Here is a 23,896-nt window from a genome sequence, read left to right on the forward strand (position 1 = left end):
AGCCGCTTCTCTCGCAGCCTGTGAGAGTCAGCATCCCTGACGGAAGGCCCAGAGGTGCTGGCATTCTGCCTATAATTATCTAAGCCCACCACCTTCCTGAGCAGAGAGGAAGCAATAAAACAGGAGAGTGTCTGAGCACAGCTGTGCTAATCGGCCGGCAGGATGCACTCACTCCCAGTGAAGCTGCAGCCCATTAGCACCCAGCTCTGCGTGCTCTCAGCTGCGCTAGAATTCCCAGAGGACTCCAGCAGCTCCTCCAGGCTTCCCAAGACTCAAGCCCCTGCGAGCCCTGTCCCTGCCGGCGTTTCCAGGTCCCTGCGCGTACTCCCAGTGGCTGCTCACGCTGCAAAGAGGAGCAATGCTGGGGCAGTTGTAATGGCATGCGACACTGCCCAAGCTCTCCGGTGACACCCCAGTTCTTCAGGTTTGGATCTCGTTTCCCACCTCTGAAAATGCCTCCCTTGACTGTCTCCCTCCATATGGCCATTTGTTCCCTCTGACGGCCCCCTGGAGCCTTCCTGAGCGAAGCGGGAATGAGCCCCTCCCTGCACCCAGAGCCAGCAGAGCCGTACATCCTCCCTGCCTGCACCCAGCCCAGCATCTGGTGATCCATACCGTCCCTGCTGTGCTCCTTGTGCCCATTCACTGGCTCTCACCACCAACCTCTCCAGTGGCAGGAGCACGCTAGGGTTATTTCTTGCCATGGTCAGCGATTGTCCCTCCCACTTTGCTGCACAGCTCCTCAAGTCCCTTTCCTGTGGCCCCGCGAGTCTCTCCAGACAAGAACGGCGATAGTCAGGCAGAGCAGTGACGAGTGGTATAAAAACCCACACGGAACAGAGACAACACGTCCTCCAGTCCCTTTAGCAAGTGCGTAGCCCCTTCTTCGGAGTCTCCCATTTGAAGGTGTCCTGTTTTTATTGTGGGGCTCGCAACTGAGCATGCAGCGCTAGAGCCCTCTCCGCACTACAGCTGAAGCCGGCTAGCTCCCTGCTCAACACACATTTCCCGCACAGCCATTGCTAGCACGCCATAGCCCTGTCTGCCTGCTCAGCATGGACAGGAATAGTTCCTGAGACTCGTGCTAGCCACTCGGACACAGCAGGCAGAGGATAGCCGGGGTTTATAGCACAGTCAGTCACCACATGGCTGCCAAGGAGAAAACAAATCGCTGTTCACAATGACCAAGGACACCTGTGCTAGAATCATGCTAGCAGTAACTGCTGGAACTGCATTAATAACAACCATGCTACCAAAACACACCCGAGCCTGGCCCCGTGGAACTGCGACCCCACTGTGTTTCCCTTGGTCACAAACATGCACTTGGACCAAAGAGAGAGCTCAGGTTTTTATCTGGCCTGATCTGTTTTCGGAAGCCCCCTGGCCTCCTCTTCCCAGGTGCTGCCAGGCGTGTCAAGACCAAGGCTCTGCTCTCTGCTCGGTGTGGTTAGGAGCTCTGGAGATGGGCGGCCCTGTTCCTGGCTCCCTTTGCCCCCCTTCCATGTGCACAGGGCTGTTGGTCCCTCACTGAAACTCAGGGGGGTTTTTTGGTTGGCCTCTCACAATACCAAAAGAAGGGGGAAGGCCTGAAAATGAATCAGGATCCTGAGACTGACAGTCCCCAGGCCCAATGGAGAGAGGCCAAGACTTCAGGTCAGCATAATTGACAGGGCAGGCAGGCCAATGGGGGAGCCAGGAACCTGGGGGCCCATCCTCAGTGTGAGCCGGGGCTGCCTGAGCCACAATAGGGCAGAGTTAAGGGGAGAGCAGCAGCCCAGAAGGCAGAGCCGGGCCTGTCATAAACAGATAGCTAAGGGTTAATGTTCTTTTACCTGTAAAGGGGTAACACCAGTAACCTGAAACACCTGACCAGAGGACCAATCAGGAAACAAGACTTTTTCAAATCTGGGTGGAGGGAAGTTTGTGGGTGAGTTCTTTGTTCTTTGTCTCGTGTCTGACCCTCTCGGCTCTGAGAGAATTAACATGGTACACTCTGGGCTTTAGTGAGGAATTGGGAAATGCTATGAGGTAGTTCACAGTTCCCAGGCGCTCTTGGACCGTGAATGGCCCTTCCCATGATGCTTCCATCTTATGGGCCTGTTGCGCCTTCAAGACCATAACCTGGTCTCCTACCTTGAAGGAATGTTCTCTGGTATGTTTGTCATACCAGGCCTTTTGCTCTTCCTGAGCATCCTTTAGGCTCTCTTTAGCAAGGGCTAAAGAGTGTCGGAGGGTGTTTTGTAGGTTGCTTACAAAGTCCAGAATGTTAGTCCCTGGAGAAGGGGTAAACCTCTCCCACCGCTGCCACCATGTCATAACATTTTTCCCAGATCTGGACCTTAGCGTCCAAAATATGGGTGTTAGCATGAAAACCTCCAAGCTTAGTTACCAGCTTGCACCTGGTAAAGCTGCCACCAGCCAGGAATCTATACAGTGCCTGGCGCACTGTGGTCTCCCCAAAACCTTCCCTGGGGGACCCCCAGACTCAGATTCCTTGAGTCTCACAACAAAGGGGAATAAACCATTCCCCTTCCCCCCCCGGGTGTTCCCTCCCTGGGTTCCTGGAGAGATATACAGAAGCAAGCTCCGTGAATCTAAACAGAGGGACTCCACCCTCCCTGTTTCTAGTCCTGGAAAACACAAGTACCGAGATAGCTAATCTCCCTTCCCCCTACCCAGAGGGTATGCAAAGTCAGGCTTAGTAAATCTAACACAAAGAGATTTTCCCCCTGACTTCTTCCTCCCACCAATTCCCTGGTGAGCTGCAGACTCAATTCCCTGGAGTCCCCACTAAAGAAAACTCCAACAGGTCTTAAAAAGAAAGCTTTATATAAGAAAGAAAAATATATAAAAATGGTCTCTCTGTATTAATGTGACAAATACAGGGTCATTTGCTTAAAAGAAAAAATGAATAAACAGCCTTATCCAAAAAAGAATACAATTTAAACATTCCAGCAACTACACACATGTAAATACAAAAGAAAACAATATAAACCTATTATTGTCTTACTATTCTTGTACTTACAACTTGGAAACAGAGATTAGAAAGCCAGGAGACAGAAAGATCACTCTCAGAGCCGAGAGGGTCAGACACAAGACAAAGAACAAAGAACTCACACATAAACTTCCCTCCACCCAGATTTGAAAAAGTCTTGTTTCCTGATTGGTCCTCTGGTCAGGTGTTTCAGGTTACCGGTGTTACCCCTTTACAGGTAAAAGAACATTAACCCTTAGCTATCTGTTTATGACAGGGCCGGAGGCAGAGCAGCAGCACGGAGCCACAGGTGTGGGAGCTGGGGTAGCACAGACCAGCCACAGCGACGAGGAGCCAGGGCTGGAGCCTGGAGCTGCGGGGCTGGAGCTGGGGAGCAGACGCTGGCAATGCTGCACAGAATCCTGCAGCTGAGCACAGCGAGCAGCTGGGGAGAGAGAGAGGGGGGCCTTGGCCGGGGGGCCAGCACAGGAAGACGTTGCCAGAGAAGAAGCTTCGCAGGCTGGACTCAGAGGATGGTTTTGACTCCAATGGGAGGCTAATGCTGGGGAGAAGGGTCCTGTCACGTAGAGCCTGAGGCCGTATGGCCACCCCCAGAGCAGAGTCCGACCCGGGGTGTCACCGCAGCATGGCCAGAGCCTGGACAGGGGGCCTGGGATGCGTGAGGAGCAGACTGGGAACTTTCCTTACGGCCCAGAGATGCTGATTGTGCTGTCCCCATCCCCACAGGGTGGGGTCTTGTTTTCCTTTAGCGTTTTCCATTTTTCCGTATTTTTCTGACAGTTGCTGTTTGATAAATCGTATGTGGTTTGAACTTAATGCAGGGATCAGTGGGTCAGGGACGTGGCCAGTGCAGAGAGAGCACCCCAGAGTGGGGACACCCTAGGCCCTGTCTTACGTGACCACAACAAGACTGGGGTTCAGCCTCTCAGGGATCCTGGGCCCAGCCGTGTCGGGGTTACAAGGACTCTGCCAGACAGGAGAGTGGAAGGAGGCCCTCGTGGGCAGGCAGGCCCCTGGGTAAAGGGCATGGGAGCGAGGAGTCAGAGCCTTTCGCTAGCCCACTTCACCGGGGTCATGTCTAAGCCAGGAACACTCCCCACAATAGCAGGACTATCCCCTGCTCCCACTTAGTGGCCTGTTGAACACAGTATCTCAGTATTTCAATGCTGCCTCGGGAGGCAAGTTGGGAGAGCCAGGCGATTTAAATATGTTTGGCTTTGCCACCCACTCCTTTGCCTGCTGCAGTCCCTACTCACTACGCCAACAATTGCAGGGGCCCCAAGAATCCTCCCCCCTGCATTGCCCAGGTACCCTTGAGCCCAGTCCATTTCACAGTCTGCTCCTCGAAGTTACTTCCTTTCCACAGGCCACACCCAGCATGTCACACCTGTCACTCCCTTGAGTCCCCTGCCGGGGCTATTCAGCTGCCACCCCCGATCAGCCCTGACTGGTTCCCATTGGTTAGCCACACTCTGTGAGGACGCTGGGAGTTCAGTGGCACGGCTCCTTGGTCAGCTTTCCCAGTCAGACCTGCACAGGGGCTTCCTGAGCTCCCTATCGAAAGTCAAGTGATTGAAACTGAAAACATGCCAGACCCAGGAGCAGCCAAGACCAAGTCCCCGTCTCCCCCAGCCAGTTCCACTGCTGAACATTAATCCTGAGCCCAACCGTGTGTACAATTAGGATCAGTCGTGCAGGCCCCCGACCAGAAGCCTGTGCCAACTCCAGTGCGCTGAGCAGCAGCCGCTAGAGCTGGGTCGCCCTCTCACCCCGCGCAGTCCCTTGGCACTCACGCACTTTCTGGATTTTCCTGATCTGGTCAGAGAGCGTGTCTAACAGGCGTGTTTTCAGGAAGTCCGTCACTTTGGCCACTCGGCCATCAATGTAGTAACTGGAATGAGAATAAGAAGGTAAGAATCAGACAGGAACTACAGCAAGGAGCTGGGAGTAACTCTGTCCCTCACCTTGTCTTCTGGGCATCTGCTGGGCCACACCTAGATGACTCCATTGCTCAGGCTGCTCATGGACTGGGACAGTCCCTGCCTCATTCCCCCTCCCCAAGCACTGACCCCTAGCCATGTCTGTAGCTGGGCTTGTCCATGTGCTCCTGATCATATCTGTACGTAACAGTTTGTTCAAGGCATGGAGTGAACCGCACCTGCAGCAGAAGTCACTGGGAGGAACTGGGAGCTTGCTCACTACTTTTCCGAACACTGTGGCTAGATAACAGGGCAACAGGCATGTAGATACTTCGCAGGGAAGTCAGAAGACAAGGAGTTGGCAGCCGTACCACACAGGGATGTTGTAAGGTTTTACTGATTACTGCCTGTGAAGTGCTCTGAGATATCCCACTGAACAGTGAGCAACACCCTGCCGCAGAGGGGTGGAAATTCAAAATCTGAACATGTCAGACTGCTGTGTAAGTCTGCGTGAATCCTGGCTTCTCTTTGTAAGATCAGTGCTCTGTCCTCCGACTCCCCGAGAACAGCAGTTATACCCAACCGCCAGCTGCCAATGCTCACAGACTATTTCCATACGAGCATCCTTCTCTACCTTCCACCTCCAAGGTCTCGTGTACAATACACATCCCAAATCCAGAGGGTGCACCTGCTGCCAGTCCACTGTCCATGATGCCCAGAGACAAACTGGCAAGTTTTGTTTTCTGTGGTCCGAGGCACCAGGTTCTGGTGAGTGCTTAAAGCAGTGGGGAGAGGAGAGCACACTGAAGTACTGTGTGCCAAATCGTCCCCATGAAGAGAGCCCACATGAGGTCTATGCACCATGGACATCCCAGCCAAGCCCCAGCAGACTTGTGATGCATAATCCTTTAGCACAGGGGTCAATTTCACACCATGCAAGATGCCCAATACCACACAGAGTGACAAGAAAAAATTGGGACTAACTGGGGCACGGTGATCAGCCTACCAGCAGACTTGTAATTGTAAATGCCCTCTAGCCAAAAGTCCCTCTCCTCCTTCAGGTCCCTTCTAGAGACACATTTCTCTGCGCTGCCCACAAATCAAACCGTAACCTATGCCACTCACACACCTGCTCCACTCCAGCAGCTTGTAATAAGGAAAATATGAAAGAGGGACCTTGCAGTGTGACTTGTCTTAGCTATGTCTTTAGACAGCAAGCTGCTAGGGGCAGAGGCTGTCCTCAGTGGAGTTTCGTACGGCACTCAGGATATCATCATCACTTAAATAATAATGTTCTTAAATCCCTGACCATTCCATGAACAGACCATGAACAGCCGGCACCGATGGGACTATACTTTCTACAAGTGAGTTACAAAAACAGCGGTCCTGTGGGATGGCACATATTTAGTAAGGGACAGACGCTCTCAAGAACTGAATTGAAAAGCTCATTTAGACTGGCTTGGATGAAAGCACTGTCCCATGGGTTGAAAACTAGCTGAAAGATCAAACAAAGGGTTATGTTAACTGACATGGATGGCAGTTTGGGAGAAGTGTCTAATGGAGTGCTGCAGGGATCAATGTCACTTGACACCCTCGCTACTGATCTAGACAGAGAGGGAATGGCACACTAATGTATTCACAAGTGATGATGGGTGGGGAGGTTCTATGAACATCAGTGACAAAAAGAACAATGTTACCTGACGGGCAGGACATAGAGTGAAAACCAGCTTGGAAAATACAGCTCAGCCAGCTGGGGAAGGGAATGTGAAAGGCAGGTATTCAGTGTGAGGGAGCTGTCTGGGAAGCAGGGATCATAGAAAGGCCTAGAAGTGAAGGAAAGCATGTTACTCATGAATCCGTAACATGATACAGCAGCAAGAGAGAGCAATGTGATTTTTGGCTGCAAAAGCCCAGAGGACATCCTGGAGTGAGGAGGGAATGGGCATCCTGACACGGGGAGGACAGGTGGCTCTGCCGTTGCCCCGGAGTACTGCAGTTAGTTCTGGGCACCACATCATCAAAAAGACACTGACTGGCTGGAGTCCCATGAAAAGCAACAGAAAGTATCAGCGGACGGGAGGAATTGCTTCCTGAGCAAAGCTGAAAAATGCTGAATGTGCCTAGCTTGGCTAAGTGGTACGTCAGGAGACTTGGCGCAAATCTATGAAGGGTTAAACACCATTGAGGAAGAAGACTTATTTAGCAGAATAACAGGGAAGGTTATTAGGAGTAATTAGATGAAAGTAAAAAAAAGAAACATTGAGCTTCAATATCAGGAAAGCCTCTGTGAGAGCCTGTGGAACTGTCTTCATCTCATGGAACATTTAACCAGGGGAGGGTAACAACAGAAGACTCCATACCATTCACTAGGGACATCTTGCAAATATAATGTCATGGAAAGTTCTTAGCTATTCCAGCAATGGACGCTACAGGAACCTGAAACTGGACATATAGATTTAAAACTAAATTAGGCCAAGGCCTCTGAGAAAGAACTGTCAGGAACTCTCCTGCTTTGGCACCATGATGGACTGAATAATGGGTCTTTTCCATCACTATTTTACATGGTTCAAACTTAGGCAAGTTCATTCGAAGTCTGAAAAGTCAATAAAAGCTCTTTAAAAATCAGTGTGTGACTTTAGCAATTGAAATGACTTTACAGCAGGAGAAATGTCTGCCAGGCTTGGATTACTTCTGGTTCTACCTACACACAAGATGCAATGAAAACAAGTGTGCTGGACAAAAGAGTCACATCAATCCTGCCTCAGGAAAACCAAGAGCAGTCACACAAAGGTAGAGTATTCACAAGTCATTACAGATCTCGCCCCCAGAACAATGATTTCCTTAGGAACACTGCAGCTAGATCAAAGGGAGGATTCACCACAAAGTGACAATGGGTATTGTGTATGGAGGGGCAGCACTATAACTGCCTTTCAAACACTGGAAGAAGAGGTCTTGGTCATATTAGCAAATGGAATTTCTAGGAAAAGGCTGTATAGCGATTTTAGCACCATGTAATGCTTTGTTTATTTGTGTGGTTCACAACCTCTAGACAGCATCTGCAGCTCAGAAATGATATGGTCAGAGACACCACACACTTTTCTAGTGACATACACAGCTTTTAGAATTAGCTTGCACCACAATCTGACAGGGGAGGAATGGTGTGAGGAAAACATCCTCCCTTCCTCCTCCTCATTCTCCTTGCTTGAGAATGTGGAACTACTGGTGATAAGTGGTACTCTGGTACTGCGCGCACTGGGGAGACATCGGTGCCCAGGAGTGGGGACTCCCATGTTGAGGACACCAACAGATCCTTCTAGTGGAGGAAATGGTGCGGTGCCGGCGGCGTCGGTGCCGAGGAGGTTGGTGCTGGCACTTCAGTGGTGTAGCAGTTGGTGCTGGTGGCACCGCTGTTGTGTAGGCGTCGGAGCTGCTTCAGTTGCCAGAGTCTCAGCACTGTCTCCTTCAGTGGAGCTGACAGTGCCATGGTGGAGGAGGTAGGCTTGGTCTTGTCTCTCAACTCTGCACTGAAGCGCTGGGGATCAGCAGAGGCCACTGTATGGGCGTTGGAGGACCCCGGTGCCTCGTCTGTGCTGAGCTGCGGTGCGGTGGGCACTAAGGAGAGCGACTTGGCCGGAGAACGCTTTCTCTTGGTCTGCTCTCTGCCAGGCGAAACAGAAGCTTGCTTCCTCTATGATTTTTTTGAGGAATGAGCCTTAGCCGAGTTCGATGGAGAGGTCTCCAGTTAGCTATTCCCGGTGGGTCCAAAGCTGGCCATAGCTACTTTTCCATCAGGATGAGTTTAAGCCTCAGGTCTCTGTCCCTGCAAGCCCAGGCTTTGAGGCTGTTGCCATGAGCACACTTCTAAGGGATGTGCAACTCACCCACACAACAAACACACTGAAAGTGTCCATCCGACACTGGAACCACGTCCCTGCATGTCGTGCAGTGTTTGAAGCCAAGTGAACCAGGCCTTTTTTCCAGTTCATGGCCATTATCCTACCTATTCTACAGGATTGGTTTTTTGTTTTTTTTTAGAAAGAAGAAAGAAAGGTAAGTATGAGGTTCTGTACCTCGGGGGAACATCCTACACCCCCATGTTCATCCTTGTAAAATGACTGTGTGGTTTCCAATGCAAAGTTTGTCACGTCGGGTGTCTTCGGAAGGCTTGTGATGCACTGAGCATTGTTATAGTGATGTTATAGGTTGTAATTTCATGTATATAGTTATGAGACTGAAAATGTATCTTCGTGGCTTAAAATAAGCCCAGACAAAATCTCTCCAAGAGCAGAGGGCAGTTCACACCTCATCAGGCAGGAATGGGACAAACCCAGCCCAGCCTCACAGGAACAAAGGACACTGGCCTAGGCAGCAACAAAGGATCTGTTGGACTCTCAAGTGAGTCATCCCCCCTTCCCCTGGTCAGTTGGGGACTACGATGAGGTGATGCTTACCTGACCCTGAAAGGGAGTGGAGGGGGGAAGCCAAGAGGGAAGAAAGAACGTGATAAAAGGGAGAGCGTTAAGATCAGCTTAGAGTGTGTTTTGCTTATATTTCATTTGACCAAATCCGACTTGTGCTTTGACTTATAATCACTAAATCTATCTTTTGTAGTTAATAAATCTGTTAGTTTGTTCTACCTGAAGCAGTGCATTTGGTTTGAAGTGTGTCAGAGACTCCCCTTGGGATAACAAGCCTGGTGCATATCAATTTCTTTGTTAAATTGACGAACTCATATAAGCTTGCAGCGTCCAGCGGGCACAACTGGACACTGCAAGACGGAGGTTCCTAGGGTTGTGTCTGGGACCAGAGATATTGACTAGTGTCATTCGATTGCACAATCCAAGGAGCAGTTTACACGCTAGAGGCTGTGTGTGACCAGCCCAGGAGTGGGGGTTCTCCCAGCAGAGCAGGGTCAGGCTGGCTCCCAGAGTCAAGGGTTGGAGTGACCTAGGAGATCACCAATCCAGATAACATGAGAGGAGAACGTCACAGTAAGTAACTAGCTAATTTAATAATAATTGGAGATATACTAATCTCCTAGAACTGGAAGGGACCTTGAAAGGTCATTGAGTCCAGCCCCCTGCTTTCACTAGCAGGACCAATTTTTGTCCCAGATCCCTAAGTGGCCACCTCAAGGATTGAACTCACAAACCTGGGTTTAGCAGGCCAATGCTCAAACCACTGAGCTATCCCTCCCCCTATTAGCTATTATTTAGCTAATAACTAAAACTTATGCTATCTAAATTACCGTAACACTATTTGAACAGTAGTATTATCTGTCTTTGCAGGATAGCTGTGACTCCATCTCAGGCCAGGGACAGCTGAGAAGGAACTGAGGAGGTTTGGTCGCACATGTGCTAGATGAGGCACCAATGGCACGGCGACTTGCACAGGCACTGCTGCTGAAACTCTCCGAGTGAAGATGCAGGGATGCACCAGCACCTGAAGTGCAGCACCCACAGGGGCATCACTAGAAGAACAAGCCTGGGCTACTTCCTTCTCTCCCCTCGTGAGGTACATCCTCAGTTTCCCCAGGGTACACCGCCAGCAGCTTCTTGGTGTCCTGGTCAGCCAGCAAGTCTGGCAGGTCTGCTGAGTCCTCAGCGCTGCCGCGGTCCACTCTGAGCCTGCTCCAGCAGCAGGTGGGAAGTGTCTGGCTCCTCCAGTGGCTCCAACCCAACTGAGCTGCAAGACCAACCGTCTCTACTTCCTGTCCCACCCCTCAGCTTCCAGCGGAGCGGGCGCGGGTGTCCTGGCTTCGTGCACCAAGGGGTGGGAGCAGATCCCTCCCTGTCAATCTTGGAGGCAGGCCACGCCCCCTCACGATAAGCCTTTACTTTCATACGACCATACTAATGGACAGAGATCACGTAGGACCCTGAATTTCTTTTGAAAGCCATAGGGCTGGAGTGGTTAACCGGCCACACCATGGAGTAGCATTCTCTTTCTGTGACAGAGTAATTCTGTTCTGGGGGGTCACTTTCTGGCTTCGGAAAACAATGGAGTGTTTCTTGCAAATCTTGCCAATGGCATTAGTAGTGCAGCTAGGCCAATGTCTGCGGTGTCTGCGCAGCTCAGTCTGTCAGAATCTGGACTGCCCAGAAATGAGTTTTCACACAAGATTTTCTTTACCTCACCAAACCCTCTTGACATGCCATTGACCGACCATATGACTTTGGCTTGGTCTTTTTACATACGCTGATGTTTTGCAACATCACTGAACCCCCAAACAAACCGTCGGTAATGGCTTACCAGACCTATGAAAGACTGGAACTGCCATTTGGTGTGCTGCACAGGCCAATTCACAATAACTTCAATCTTTAAGGGATCAGGTGAGATTTGATCACCTACCCAATGTCCCAGATAAGGCACCGTGGCTGCTCCATGTTTCTATTTAGACATTTATAGTCAGACCAGCCTCTGAGCTTTGAGCACACAATTCCCAAGTGTTTCTTGTGCTCGGTTCCAGTGTGCTAAACACTGCTGTATAGTTGCCGTAGGCCCTTACGAAGTCCTGTCATCCGTTTAACACGTGGTTCACCAGCCTCTGAAAAGTGGCTCCTGTAATAATTAACCCCAATGGTAACACTTGGAATTCACACAGTGCCAGAGCAGCAATAAAAGCAGATCTTTTCTGTGACGCGGGTTGCAAAGGAATTTGCCAGTACCCTTTCACAAGGTCACATGTGGTAAGATACCGAGCTTTGCTCACAGTATCTAGCAGACCATCAATTCCAGGTGTAGGCTAAGCATCGGAGACAGTGATGCCCAAGGCTGGCTGGTCCGGAACAGGTGCTAGCAACATCCTCCCGGGGGAATTCAGAACTTGACAGATAATGTTGCTGCGCACATCTCACCAGGATGCTACAAACCAGCATGTTTCAGTTTTCACATGACACCTCACGAGCGGGGTGTTGTACAAAGCTTGTTACACTGGTGCATAGGGTGTGACCTCACGGTGCTCAGGGTCACAGCCCCATTTCACAGATGGAGAACGCAGCACAGAGAAGGGGGATGCGTTATTCAAGGTCACCCAGCAAAGTCTAGGGCAGAGCTGAGAACAGACCACAGGTCACTTGCCTCCCAGTCCTGTTCCTCCTCCACTAGACCCACAGTCCAGCTCTGCAGCTAACTCCCTCACTGTCCCACCCCCTCCAGGGCTGCGTGTTTCCCAGCAAGGGAGGGTCAGTGGGTTTTCTTGTGTGCGGTTGCCCTTAACACAGGTTAGTCCTAACATGGGCTGGTTCGTACACCACCCTCGTAGCTGTTGGAGTGAAACGCCGGAGCAGACAAGGCAGCACAGACGCTAACACGGGCTCAGCTGGCTGAGTCAAAGCCTGGCAGAGCTAGGGGTCCCTCCACCTTAACTACAGCAGCGTGGCCTGTGCCAAGTCTGCAGGGCCTTGTCACACTGGCAGCGTTAGCCAACGTGCCTCCAAAGCCTGCTCTAGACAAGCCAAAGAGGGCAAAGCGGGAGGCTGCAAGCGCAAACTTCCCCTGAGCCTGCACCATGCATGGCTCCTGCAGCTGACACAGTCTGCAGGGACTCCCCAGCAGCAGGGCCCCCAGCAGCAGGGCCTACTCCCTCACCTCAACCCCCTGGGGGGAGCACACCCCCACCAGCAGCACCCATCACCCCAACCCCGAGCCCCTGGGGAGCACATCCCCGCCAGCAGCGTCCACAGCAGCAGGGCCTACCCCCTGGGGGGAGCACACCCCCGCCAGCAGCGCCCCCAGCAGCAGGGCCTACCCCCTGGGGGGAGCACACCCTCACCAGCAGCGCCCCCAGCAACAGGGCCTACCCCCTGGGGGGAGCACACCTCCACCAGCAGTGTCCCCAGCAGCAGGGCCTACCCCCTGGGGGGAGCACACCCCCGCCAGCAGCGCCCCCAGCAGCAGGGCCTACCCCCTGGGGGGAGCACACCCCCACCAGCAGCGCCCCCAGCAGCAGGGCCTACCCCCTGGGGGGAGCACACCCCCACCAGCAGCGCCCCCAGCAGCAGGGCCTACCCCCTGAGGGGAGCACACCCCCACCAGCAGCGTCCCCAGCAGCAGGGCCTACCCCCTGGGGGGAGCACACCCCCACCAGCAGCATCCCCAGCAGCAGGGCCTACCCTCTGGGGGGAGCACACTCCCGCCAGCAGTGCCCCCCACCCCAACCCCGAGCCCCTGGAGGGAGCACACCCCCACCAGCAGCATCCCCAGCAGCAGGGCCTACTCCCTGGGGGGAGCACACTCCCACCAGCAGTGCCCCCCACCCCAATCCCGAGCCCCTGGAGGGAGCACACCCCCACCAGAAGTGCCCCCAGCAGCAGGGCCTACCCCTGGGGGGAGCACACTCCCACCAGCAGTGCCCCCCACCCCAATCCCGAGCCCCTGGAGGGAGCACACCCCCACCAGAAGTGCCCCCAGCAGCAGAGCCTACCCCCTGGGGGAGCACACCCCCACCAGCAGCACCCCGCCCAGCCCCAAACCTCTGGGGAAGCATACCCCCACCAGCAGCAACGCCCACCCCAACTCTGAGCCCCTAGGGGGAGCACACGCCCACCAGCAGTGCCCCCCCACAACACTGAGCAGCACTCCGCCACAACCCCAAGCCCCCTGGGGGAGGAGCAGCATGTTCCCCCCCAGTGCCCCTCCCCCTCTCACAACCCTAAGCCCCCCGACCCCAATTCCCTGGGGGAGCAGCACATACCCCCCTCCACCACAACCCCTAGCACCTGGGGTGCAGGGGAAGCAGTGCCTCTCCCTATGCTACGACCCTGAGTGCCTGGGGGGAGCAACACCGCCCGCCTGCCACGACCCCGTGCCATCCTCCCTGGCACAGCCCTGAGCTCCTTTGAGGGGAGCAGCATCCCATCACCACAACATAGGTAAGTCACAGCCTCACTGATCTGAAATTCTTTTTTTCCCACCCACAGAATTTTTTCCCAAAAATGTAGAAATGTCTGTTTTCAAACAACTTTTCACAGGGATATTTTTGAGTTTTTGGCCAAATTATTTTGACAAAAAACCCAACAACCCAGACATTTTCTACAGAAAGCAGACACTTCAGGAAAAAACTGTTTTGATGAGAACCCAATTTTCTGTCGAAAACCAGGCTAAGAGAAGATTCCCAACTAGCACTAGAGCCAGGTACTTGGCATGGCCGCACTGTGCCCCATCCCTCAAAAACTACAGCCCTAACCCCAAGCATTCAAACCCATCAGCCGGGCCCCCAAATCATGAGATGTTAACAATAATACATTTGGGGCTTGTTTTATTCCCCTCCTGGGTTTTGAGCCCTTAACTAGAAAACATGACCCAGGTGCTGTCTTTTTCTGCACCCACAAAGGCTAGAACTTGTTTTTTGAATGACAGCCAAGATTCTCATGTAATCACATAACTCCAGCAGCTGGAGCTGTGTATCATGGAGCATATCACATAACTACAATGAGGCTCGTGACACAGGGTTGGGCTGGTGACACTGGCACATGACAGGTTATGGAAGGGAACCAGTAATAACGATCATTACCTAGTTCTTACCTAGCGTGTTTCATCCCTAGAGCTCAGAGCTTTACAAAGGAGATCAGTATCATTAGCCTGACTTTACAGGTGGGGAAACTGAGGCACAGAAGGGGCAGTGACTTGCCCAAGGTCACCCAGCTGGTTAGAATAGAACCCAGGGCAGCCTGTGCTCTACCCACTGCTGCAGAGCCAGGGGTCAGGGCAGCCCAGCTGCACATGCGGAGGGGCCTGCCTCACCGTTTAGCATGCACTGCACAGGACAGGGGCAGCATGTCAGACGCAGTCACTCCCCACACCCTGTGAACGCAATGCCGGGCACCAGGATTCCCTGGCTACTCATGGGACCTGGCTGCACCTCTGCCGCCCCCTCCCCCTCTGGGTTTCCCACTGCCTTCGGAATCCTTCCCCAAAAGAGTCACAATCAGCTGCCTGGTCCATTAGCCTCTTACCCTGTTTAACGAGGACAGCCCCCAGCCCCTGAGCAGCTGGTTTTGTTTACTCCCCCCTTAATTTAGAGAGGGACCTTTGCCCCCATTATCTGACCCCTTCTTTTATTCCAGTTAATTAAATTAAAGCCAACTTCCAGCGCTCAGGAATTTCCGGATCGAGTGTGTTGCCTGCCACTCCAGGGAGAATCTGCTTAGAATTTACCGCCTGTGTGCCTGGGGGGCTGAGTGCACGGTCCCCGACGGCCAGCTGGGAGGGGCAGCGGGCGGCAACTGTGCTGGGAGAGCTGCTACTGCTGCCCTGGCACCTGTGCGCGTGGCCAAAGAGCTTTGTCCCAGAGAGACGGGGGCAGCCCCAACCCTGCCAGGCACACAGAGGGGGCAGGGCACAGACACGATAATTTTGTGTTTCAATCAGCTTTCCTCCATTTCTCTCACCAGACCCAGCCCATGGCCTGAGCTGGCATCTCCTCCCCGAGAGGCCTTCTGTGCTCACTGTGACCCCCTCTCCTCCAGGTGGGGAAACTGAGGCACAGAAGGGGAAGTGACTTGCCCAAGCTCACCCAGCTGGTCAGAATAGACCCCAGGGCAGCCTGTGCTCTATCCACTGCTGCAGAGCCAGGCAAGCTCACATGTCCACACACTGTGCACACACTTCCCGCAGGCCCCATGTGCACCGCACCCCCAAACATACAGGCCCTACCCGTGTACATCCCTAGAACAAACCAACCTCCACTTCCTTCCTCCCCCACACAACGAGTGACACAACCAACACATCTCCACTCAGCCATAATGCACACGCAGACGTCCCAACCGACCCCCACCCACACCCGACCAAACCCTCTCAAACCAACCCCCTGCCCAAACTGAACCCCCTACAACGCATGCCCCTGCTCAACCCACCCTCCTCCCAGACTCACCCCCCTGACACCCCCAACCAGTACACCCAGGCCCAATCTGGACCCCATCTCTGCCACCCCCACCCGAACCAAACCCTACCCCAACATCCCCCCACTCAAACCAAACCCTGCCCCCGACACCCCCCCAACCAAACCCTGCCGCCGACACACGCCCCCCCACCCAAACCAAATCCTGCCTGACACGCCCCCCCAAACTGAACCCCACCGACACACATGCCCCCACCCAAACTGAACCCTGCCACCGACACCCCCCCACCCAAACCAAACTCCACCCCAACACCGAAACCAAACCCCACCGATACACACACCCCCAAACCAAACCCTGCCCTGACACATGCCCCCCCAAAACGAACTCCAGCGACACATGCCCCCATCCAAAGCGAACCCTGCCCTGAAACACGCCCCCCCACCCAGATCAAACCTCACCCCAACATCCCCTCACCCAAACCAAACCGTGCCCCCGACAACCCCCAAACTGAACCCTGCCACAGACACCCGCCCCCCACCCAAACAGAACTCCACCCCAATGCCCCCACACCCAAAAAGAACCCCGCCTGACATGCCCCCCACCCAAACCAAACCCTGCCCCTAACATCCCTCCACCCAAACCGAACCCTGCCCCCAACACCCTCCCACCCAAATAAAACCTCACCCCAACAATCCCCCACTCAAACCAAACCTCACCAACATACGCCTTCCCACCCACACCAAACCCCACCGACACCCCCCCAAACAGAATCCTGCCCCAACACATGCCCCCCCAAACTGAACCCCAACCCAACACACGCCTCCTACCCAAACCAAACCCCACCGACGCCCCCAAGCGAACCCTGCCCCGACACATGGCCCCCCCAAAGCAAACCCCACCAACACACGTGCCCCCAAACCTAACCCCAGAGACACACGCCTCCCACCCAAACAAAACCCCACTAACATATGCCCCCTCACCCAAACCGAACCCCACTGACATATGCCCCCCCAAACTGAATCCCACCCCAATAGATGCCCCCACACCCAAACCAAACCCTGACACGCCCCCCACCCAAAGCAAATCCCATCAACACACACCTACTCCACCCAAACCAAACCCCACCGACACATGCCCCCCACCCAGACTGAACCCAGCCCCCGACACATGCCCCCCCCAAACTGAACCCTGCCCAACACTCCCCCCACCCAAACCGAACCCTGCCCCCGACACATGCCCTCCCCCAAAACTGGACCCAGCCCCCGACACATGCCCCCCCCAAACTGAACCCTGCCCAACACTCCCCCCACCCAAACCGAACCCTGTCCCCGACACATGCCCCCCACCCAAACTGGACCCAGCCCCCGACACATGCCCCCTCCAAAGCGAGCCCCGCCAACACACTCCCCGACTCAAACCAACCCCTGCCCCCTAAAACACACGCCCACCAAAGTAATGCTGCCCCTGACACATGCCCCCACCCCAACTGAACCGCCCTAACAAAGGCCCCCACCCTGACACAAACCCCTGCTCAAACCAAGCCCCTGACACGCTCCCTACCCAAAGCCCCACCAACATGCCCATGGCACCTGCCCCAACACCCCCTGCCCTAACTAAACCTGCACCCAGCCACGCGCCCACGTGCACTCTGAAGCCGGAAGCATCCCGCTGTGTGCGAATGCCAGGATCCCTTTGTCTGAAGGGAACGTTTTCACACTGTGCCTGAGTGGCACAAGCCCCCCAGCAGCTGCACACACCGCTAGGAACCACACGCACAGCTGCCCCCCACGACTCCAAAGCAACAGGGCGCCTGGGCAAGTGGGCAAGACCAGGGCCTGCCCCGTTCTTTAATCGTTTTCAGTCTGGGCAAGGACACCAAGTGGGCATCAAAGTCCGGAGGAGGGCAGCCTGAATGACTGGAAATCCCGTCTAGACTTCTCTGCTCCCCAGCTGCAATCCCTGAGGGCTCTAGCCAACGACAAACATTGACCTGTAACCAAGCACAACCAACAAAATTCCATCTCAAAAGGAAAAAGAGCAAGTCCTACCCGCCACACCCAACTATAACAGAACCTCTGAATGCACGCCCCAGCCACCGACACACTGAGACAAGAATACTTCAGGACGGGGGGAGCGGGACCCAGGGATTATATCAGGCCGCTCAAGAAGAGCTGGAACGTCTAGCAAATCTGCTTCTAGAAATCCAAACAAGGGCATATTTTCATCAGATCGAGGGGAAAGTGGAGTTTGCACCCAGTCAATCTGCCAGGCAGGGTTTGTTTCGGAGCTCCCTGGGTGGAGCAAACGGAGCATTTTCAAAGGACGAACAGCTTTGACAAATTATAACCAACATCCCACGAGGATCGCCAGGATTTGGGAAAGCAACGTTCATATTTTAAGCTCGACACCAATTTGGTTTCCTCAGCATTAAAATAAACTGTCACCTGCTAATAATTTTCTTCTTGGTTTCAAAGAGTTTGTTTGTTTGTTTGCTGGAACAAAGAGGGGAGAGAAGCCATTATGATCATTATCCACAGACGCAATCCACCGCCAGTCCCCACAACTGGTTACGGGTCCACGCTGCAAGCCAGGGCGAGGCCCCATCAACCAGAGGAGGTCCCATAGAAATGAGGCCTTTACATTACATAGCTGGCAACAATTCAACGAAGAGCTTCTTGCTCACTCCCGCTGTTTCTCTTGTGGTGCTGTATGCCACACATCCCCAGCACACAGCCAGGCAGCACCAGGGCAGCAGAACACCGTCCACGGACCCTACCCCCAAAGGTCCCAGGACCTGGGAGAGGGAGCCTTCCCCTACTGATGCAAGATGAATTTGCATTTATTTAGCCTGGGAGTTTGTTTCCGCTAACAGGCCCTGATCCAGGCGGCTTTCCACTGATCAGGACCTATTAGAGGTCAATATGAGCCTGAAGGCAAGGGCCGCGGTTCTGACTCCGGCCGCTAGGCCGTGGTGCCCTGAAGGCAAGGGCCACGGTACTGACTCCAGCCGCTAGACCGCATTGCCCTGAAGGCAAGGGCTGTGGTACTGACTCCAGCTGCTAGACCGCGCTGCCCTGAAGGCAAGGGCTGTGGTACTGACTCCGGCCGCTAGACCGCGCTGCCCTGAAGGCAAGGGCCGTGGTACTGACTCCAGCCGCTAGACCGCATTGCCCTGAAGGCAAGGGCTGTGGTACTGACTCCAGCTGCTAGACCGCGCTGCCCTGAAGGCAAGGGCTGTGGTACTGACTCCAGCCGCTAGACCGCGCTGCCCTGAAGGCAAGGGCCGTGGTACTGACTCCAGCTGCTAGACCGCGCTGCCCTGAAGGCAAGGGCCGTGGTACTGACTCCAGCCGCTAGACCGCATTGCCCTGAAGGCAAGGGCTGTGGTACTGACTCCAGCTGCTAGACCGCGCTGCCCTGAAGGCAAGGGCTGTGGTACTGACTCCAGCCGCTAGACCGCGCTGCCCTGAAGGCAAGGGCCGTGGTACTGACTCCAGCTGCTAGACCGCGCTGCCCTGAAGGCAAGGGCTGTGGTACTGACTCCAGCCGCTAGACCGCGCTGCCCTGAAGGCAAGGGCCGTGGTACTGACTCCAGCTGCTAGACCGCGCTGCCCTGAAGGCAAGGGCTGTGGTACTGACTCCAGCCGCTAGACCGCATTGCCCTGAAGGCAAGGGCTGTGGTACTGACTCCAGCTGCTAGACCGCGCTGCCCTGAAGGCAAGGGCTGTGGTACTGACTCCAGCTGCTAGACCGCGCTGCCCTGAAGGCAAGGGCTGTGGTACTGACTCCAGCCGCTAGACCGCGCTGCCCTGAAGGCAAGGGCTGTGGTACTGACTCCAGCCGCTAGACCGCGCTGCCCTGAAGACAAGGGCCGTGGTACTGTCTCCGGCGGCTAAACCGCAGTGCCCTGAAGGCAAGGACCGCAGTACTGACTCCGGCCACCAGGCTGCGCTGCCCTGAAGGCAAGGGCCGTGGTACTGACTCTGGCCGCTAGGCCGTGCTGCCCTGAAGGCAAGGGCCGTGGTACTGACTCTGGCTGCTAAGCCGCACTGCCCTGAAGGCAAGGGCTGTGGGTCTGACTCTGGCCACTAGGCCGCGCTGCCCTGAAGGCAAGGGCCGTGGTACTGACTCCGGGTGCTAAGCCGCACTGCCCTGAAGGCAAGGGTTGTGGGTCTGACTCCGGCCACTAGGCCGCGCTGCCCTGAAGGCAAGGGCCGTGGTACTGACTCCGGGTGCTAAGCCACGCTGCCCCAGACTCAAGGGCCGCTGCTTTCACTCTGACTCTTGGACCTCAGTGTGGTGAGGTCCAAGACAGCCAGGTAGACAGTAACCACTGTGTCCACACACCCGCTATCCCCCTCGATGGGGGATGGGGTGTGCACACACCACCACACTCTCTTTCTGCAGTTAATAAACCTGTTTCAGACTTTACCTAAAAGTGGTGTTTGGTTGAAGTGCTGGGGAAATCTCAGCTCAGGTTACAAAGGCTGGTGCACGTTCTCTCCACGGTGAGGGAGGGATGGACTGGGCAATAAACTTATACTGGTCAGGCTTCTGACAGCGCAGGACAGTACCTAAGGCTGGGGAGCTGAGGGGAACTGGCTGGTGCCTTTCTCTGTGTGATTCATGAGAGGCTCTGGGAGCCTCCATGCAATGTAGCTGGCTGAGGGGCTCCACATGCTGTTGTGCTGATGCCATGGTTCCATTGTTTGGACAAGGCCGCTGGATGGGATGAGCAGTGTAGGACACTCCCTATAACCCCAGCCCTTTCTCTTTGGCAGATCTTGGGCTCGGGGAGCAAACACTTTGAGCCTGTACAACTGCTGTAGATGAAATTGTTTCCCTTTCATTGCTGGACTATAGATTTCAAGAGATTTTAGTGTTGCCCTGAGCAACACTGGAATCTTTTAGGCTATGGAGCTGACCATCCGTTTCTTCTGAAAACAACCAGGGATCTTTGAAAGGGAGGTCCTGGATGGGCTGCCGGACTTCTGGCAGTAGCCCAGATCCACGAACACCTTCTCATTGTAGTAGCTGATGCCATGGTTCCAGCAGCCAAGTCTGCTGTCTAAACTGTCCTGGACAGCAGTCCTGGCGACCAGTTTGCCTTCTTCCACCATTGCTGCAAACTCCTGTCTACTGTCCTCTGGTAACGTCTCTTTAGATTTTATTTTCCCCATGACTCAGGGAGACTCTTGGTTTGCAATCTTGAGTTGCAGACTTCCCGACGAATAAAGTTTGTGACCAAACAGATCCAGCCTCTCTGAATCTTTGTCTTTTGGCATCAATGCCTGTTGTCCTTGTCTGTCCCACTCATTGGCAGCTGCCCTTAAGGGAACCTGAGGAGGGAAGAGAGCAGAAATGGTCATGCCCCTTCAAGGGGATGTAGCACCTCCTCTCAGCTCGCTTTGCTGTGGGAAGCCAGAAGGAAGGAGTCTGCCAAAACACCTCAGCCGGCTCCATGATGGCTTCGTTGGTTGGCAGAGCTACCCTGGCAGGGGCTGTCGATACCAGAATGCCCGCCAGCTTGTGGAAGCATCCACGCCCCTCTTCTGCCTGGATGTCAAGCACAGAGGCCATACTTCTCAGTAGATCTGGATGAGCCCCTGTGGTCCTCTGGCAGCAGGGAATCACTCGCTGGCTCAACACCTCATCTGGTGATGAGACGAGATAGGCACTGGAACTAGAAGTCCAGGTTGGGGGTGGGGGTGCTGCTGCACTCCCCCCCACTCCCCAAAATGGTTTCCATGACAGTATATCCTGGGTTTACAGTTTGGTTCAATGGCTCTCAGCAGCTGCACTATAAACATTGTTCCAGCTCCCCTGTGAGACGAGGATGCCACAGACTTTTGAGGTGGGGGCTGACCAATGTCTTGTAATGAAGAAGCTGCCTGAGAGACTTCCTGCTGGTTGGTACTGATCTTGGTATGGGGAACCAGAGCTGGAGGCTGTTGGTGCCGATGCCCCCAAGTGCTCTTGAAGATAGTGAGCAAAAGGGTCGAGGGGAGGTCCTAGCTGGAGAGGTGATGTCCCACAGTGTCCAGAACTGCCATTGGTACAGGCCTGGACCCATCCTCATCCGGACCATTGTCACTTAGAAGGAGGCCAGTGCTGAGGTTGCTGCATGGCCCATGGTGCCCAGAACTGAGAGGTGGGTATGTTCCCCAACCTGAATGGGATACAGATGGCCTCACCTCTGAGTCAGCAGAAGAAGAGTCTGAGAGCACTGACAATGGAAGGGCAGAACCCACTGAGACTGAGAGGGGTGGCAGTACTGGCGACACCATCGGAGGTTTCCCTCTTGAATGCTCCAGCTTTTGTGGAAGCTTGGGAGGTAACAATACTGCAGGCCCTTGACGCAGCGAGATAGGTGCAGGCATTGGTACTGGTTGTAAACCTTCTTGTACGACCTGTGATACTGGTACCAAGAGGCTAAGCAGGTTCCTTGCAGCTGCGCATGTCTCCAGAGTGGTGGGGAGGGGCACTGCAGAGATCTTTCAGGGGATGGCCACAACAGACCTGGCACAGGTTCCAGAGACAGCAATCTCCTCTCACTAAGAACGGCTGTACTGGGTCAGACCAAAGGTCCATCTAGCCCAGTATCCTGTCTGCCGACAGTGGCCAATGCCAGGTGCCCCAAAGGGAGTGAACCTAACAGCTAATGATCAAGTGATCTCTCTCCTGCCATCCATCTCCACCCTCTGACAAACAGAGGCTAGGGACACCATTCCTTACCCAGCCTGGCTAATAGCCATTAATGGACTTAACCACCATGAATTTATCCAGTTCCCTTTTAAACACTGTTATAGTCCCAGCCTTCACAACCTCCTCAGGCAAGGAGTTCCACAAGTTGACTGTGTGCTGTGTGAAGTAGAAGTGTGCTCCAGGGAGAGCCTCTCCCCTGAATGTTTCGCAAAGTCTCTGCCTCTACTTGGCTCCGGTACTGAACCTGAGGAAATCCTGAGCCTTTTCTTCAGTACCAATGACTGGGACAGAGGACATCTCCAGTGTGGCACTCCACACTGAAACTGACATCCTGGGGGCGCTTTCTCCAAGTGATGACTCTGATGAAGGGCAGAGGGCTGCCTCCATAAGTAAGCACCTGAGCCTCTGTGTTGCCTTTCTTTGAGCAGAGCTTGATCCCTTTACAAACGGGACATTTGTCACTAATGTGGGATTTTCCCAAATGTTGTAAGCAGGCCAGTGTGGGTCGCTGACTGGTACAGGCTTAGCACAAGTCCAGCAGGACGTAACCCTGGCGAGCTGGGCATCATTCTGGTACCGATGCCAGTACCGAAAGATAAAAAGTGGTCAAAAAAGGCCTAAACCACAACCCTAGCCCTGAGAACTAGCTAATTTCTAACCGCAGCAGGCTATAGACACACAGGAGTGAGGGACACATTTGTCATAAGCAGCCTGGCATTGCTCTGACAACCATCAGTGGCAGTAAGGAGGAGCTGAGAGGGGCAAGGTTGCTCTGGGTGACAACAGAGGGCTCTTGGGTTCCACGGAGGGAACATTCTCCGACATTCCCCTGTCACGAGGTGCACACCTGCAGTGCAAGGTGCCCGTGCAAGCAATCAAAGATGAACCTGGAAAGCTGAGGCTCACGGGGAAGGGGAGAGGACACGGAATAATTTACACCAAAAAGGCCAACACTTTGTGGTGCTCAGTGCCACTCGTCAGGGTTTGGCTTCCAGTCCATTGTCAGGGGAGTGGGTGGGGCTCAGCTTGTTCCCTTGGTCAAAGGTAGGTTCCTGATTCCCTAGCAGGATTAGGGTCATGGGCGGCGCATCCCGCAGGCTGGGGAAGGCTGCGTCAACCCAAACAGCCCCGCATGGCCCCACTCACACTTCTCCCCGAAGCCCAGCTAAGTGCTTGCCCTTCCCCCTTGACCCCAGCCCCAGCATGTTGCTCCTCTTCAGGGACTGGGCTAGGGCGACTAGGACCTGGGGTGGTTGGGGCCACCCAGTGCCGGGGGGAGGAGGAGGGTGGAGGCACTGGGGCTGCCCGGCCCATGCTAGGGGGGGCTGCTCTTTGCTCCGGGGCTGCGAGCCACCTGCCCTGCATCTCCCGGCCGACGCAGGGGGCGGTCCCCGAGCTCTGAGCTGCTGTAGGCGCTGGGGATCCTTCAAAGCTCC

The 23,896-nt window shown here is 54.5% G+C and overlaps 1 protein-coding gene across 5 annotated transcripts in view; it reads right to left on the minus strand.

Annotated features, from left to right (window-relative positions):
• Positions 1–23,896, minus strand: part of HPSE2 (heparanase 2 (inactive)) — a 319,425-nt gene that overhangs the window by 45,739 nt on the left and 249,790 nt on the right. For all 5 annotated transcript variants that reach the window (XM_050958814.1, XM_050958816.1, XM_050958813.1 and 2 more), the window contains one exon: positions 4,793–4,886. In XM_050958814.1, the coding sequence (XP_050814771.1) occupies positions 4,793–4,886 (94 nt within the window). The remainder of the gene's footprint in view (positions 1–4,792; positions 4,887–23,896) is intronic.

This window comes from Gopherus flavomarginatus, chromosome 6 (genome assembly GCF_025201925.1).
Source record: "Gopherus flavomarginatus isolate rGopFla2 chromosome 6, rGopFla2.mat.asm, whole genome shotgun sequence".
In the NCBI taxonomy this organism is placed as follows: domain Eukaryota; kingdom Metazoa; phylum Chordata; order Testudines; family Testudinidae; genus Gopherus; species Gopherus flavomarginatus.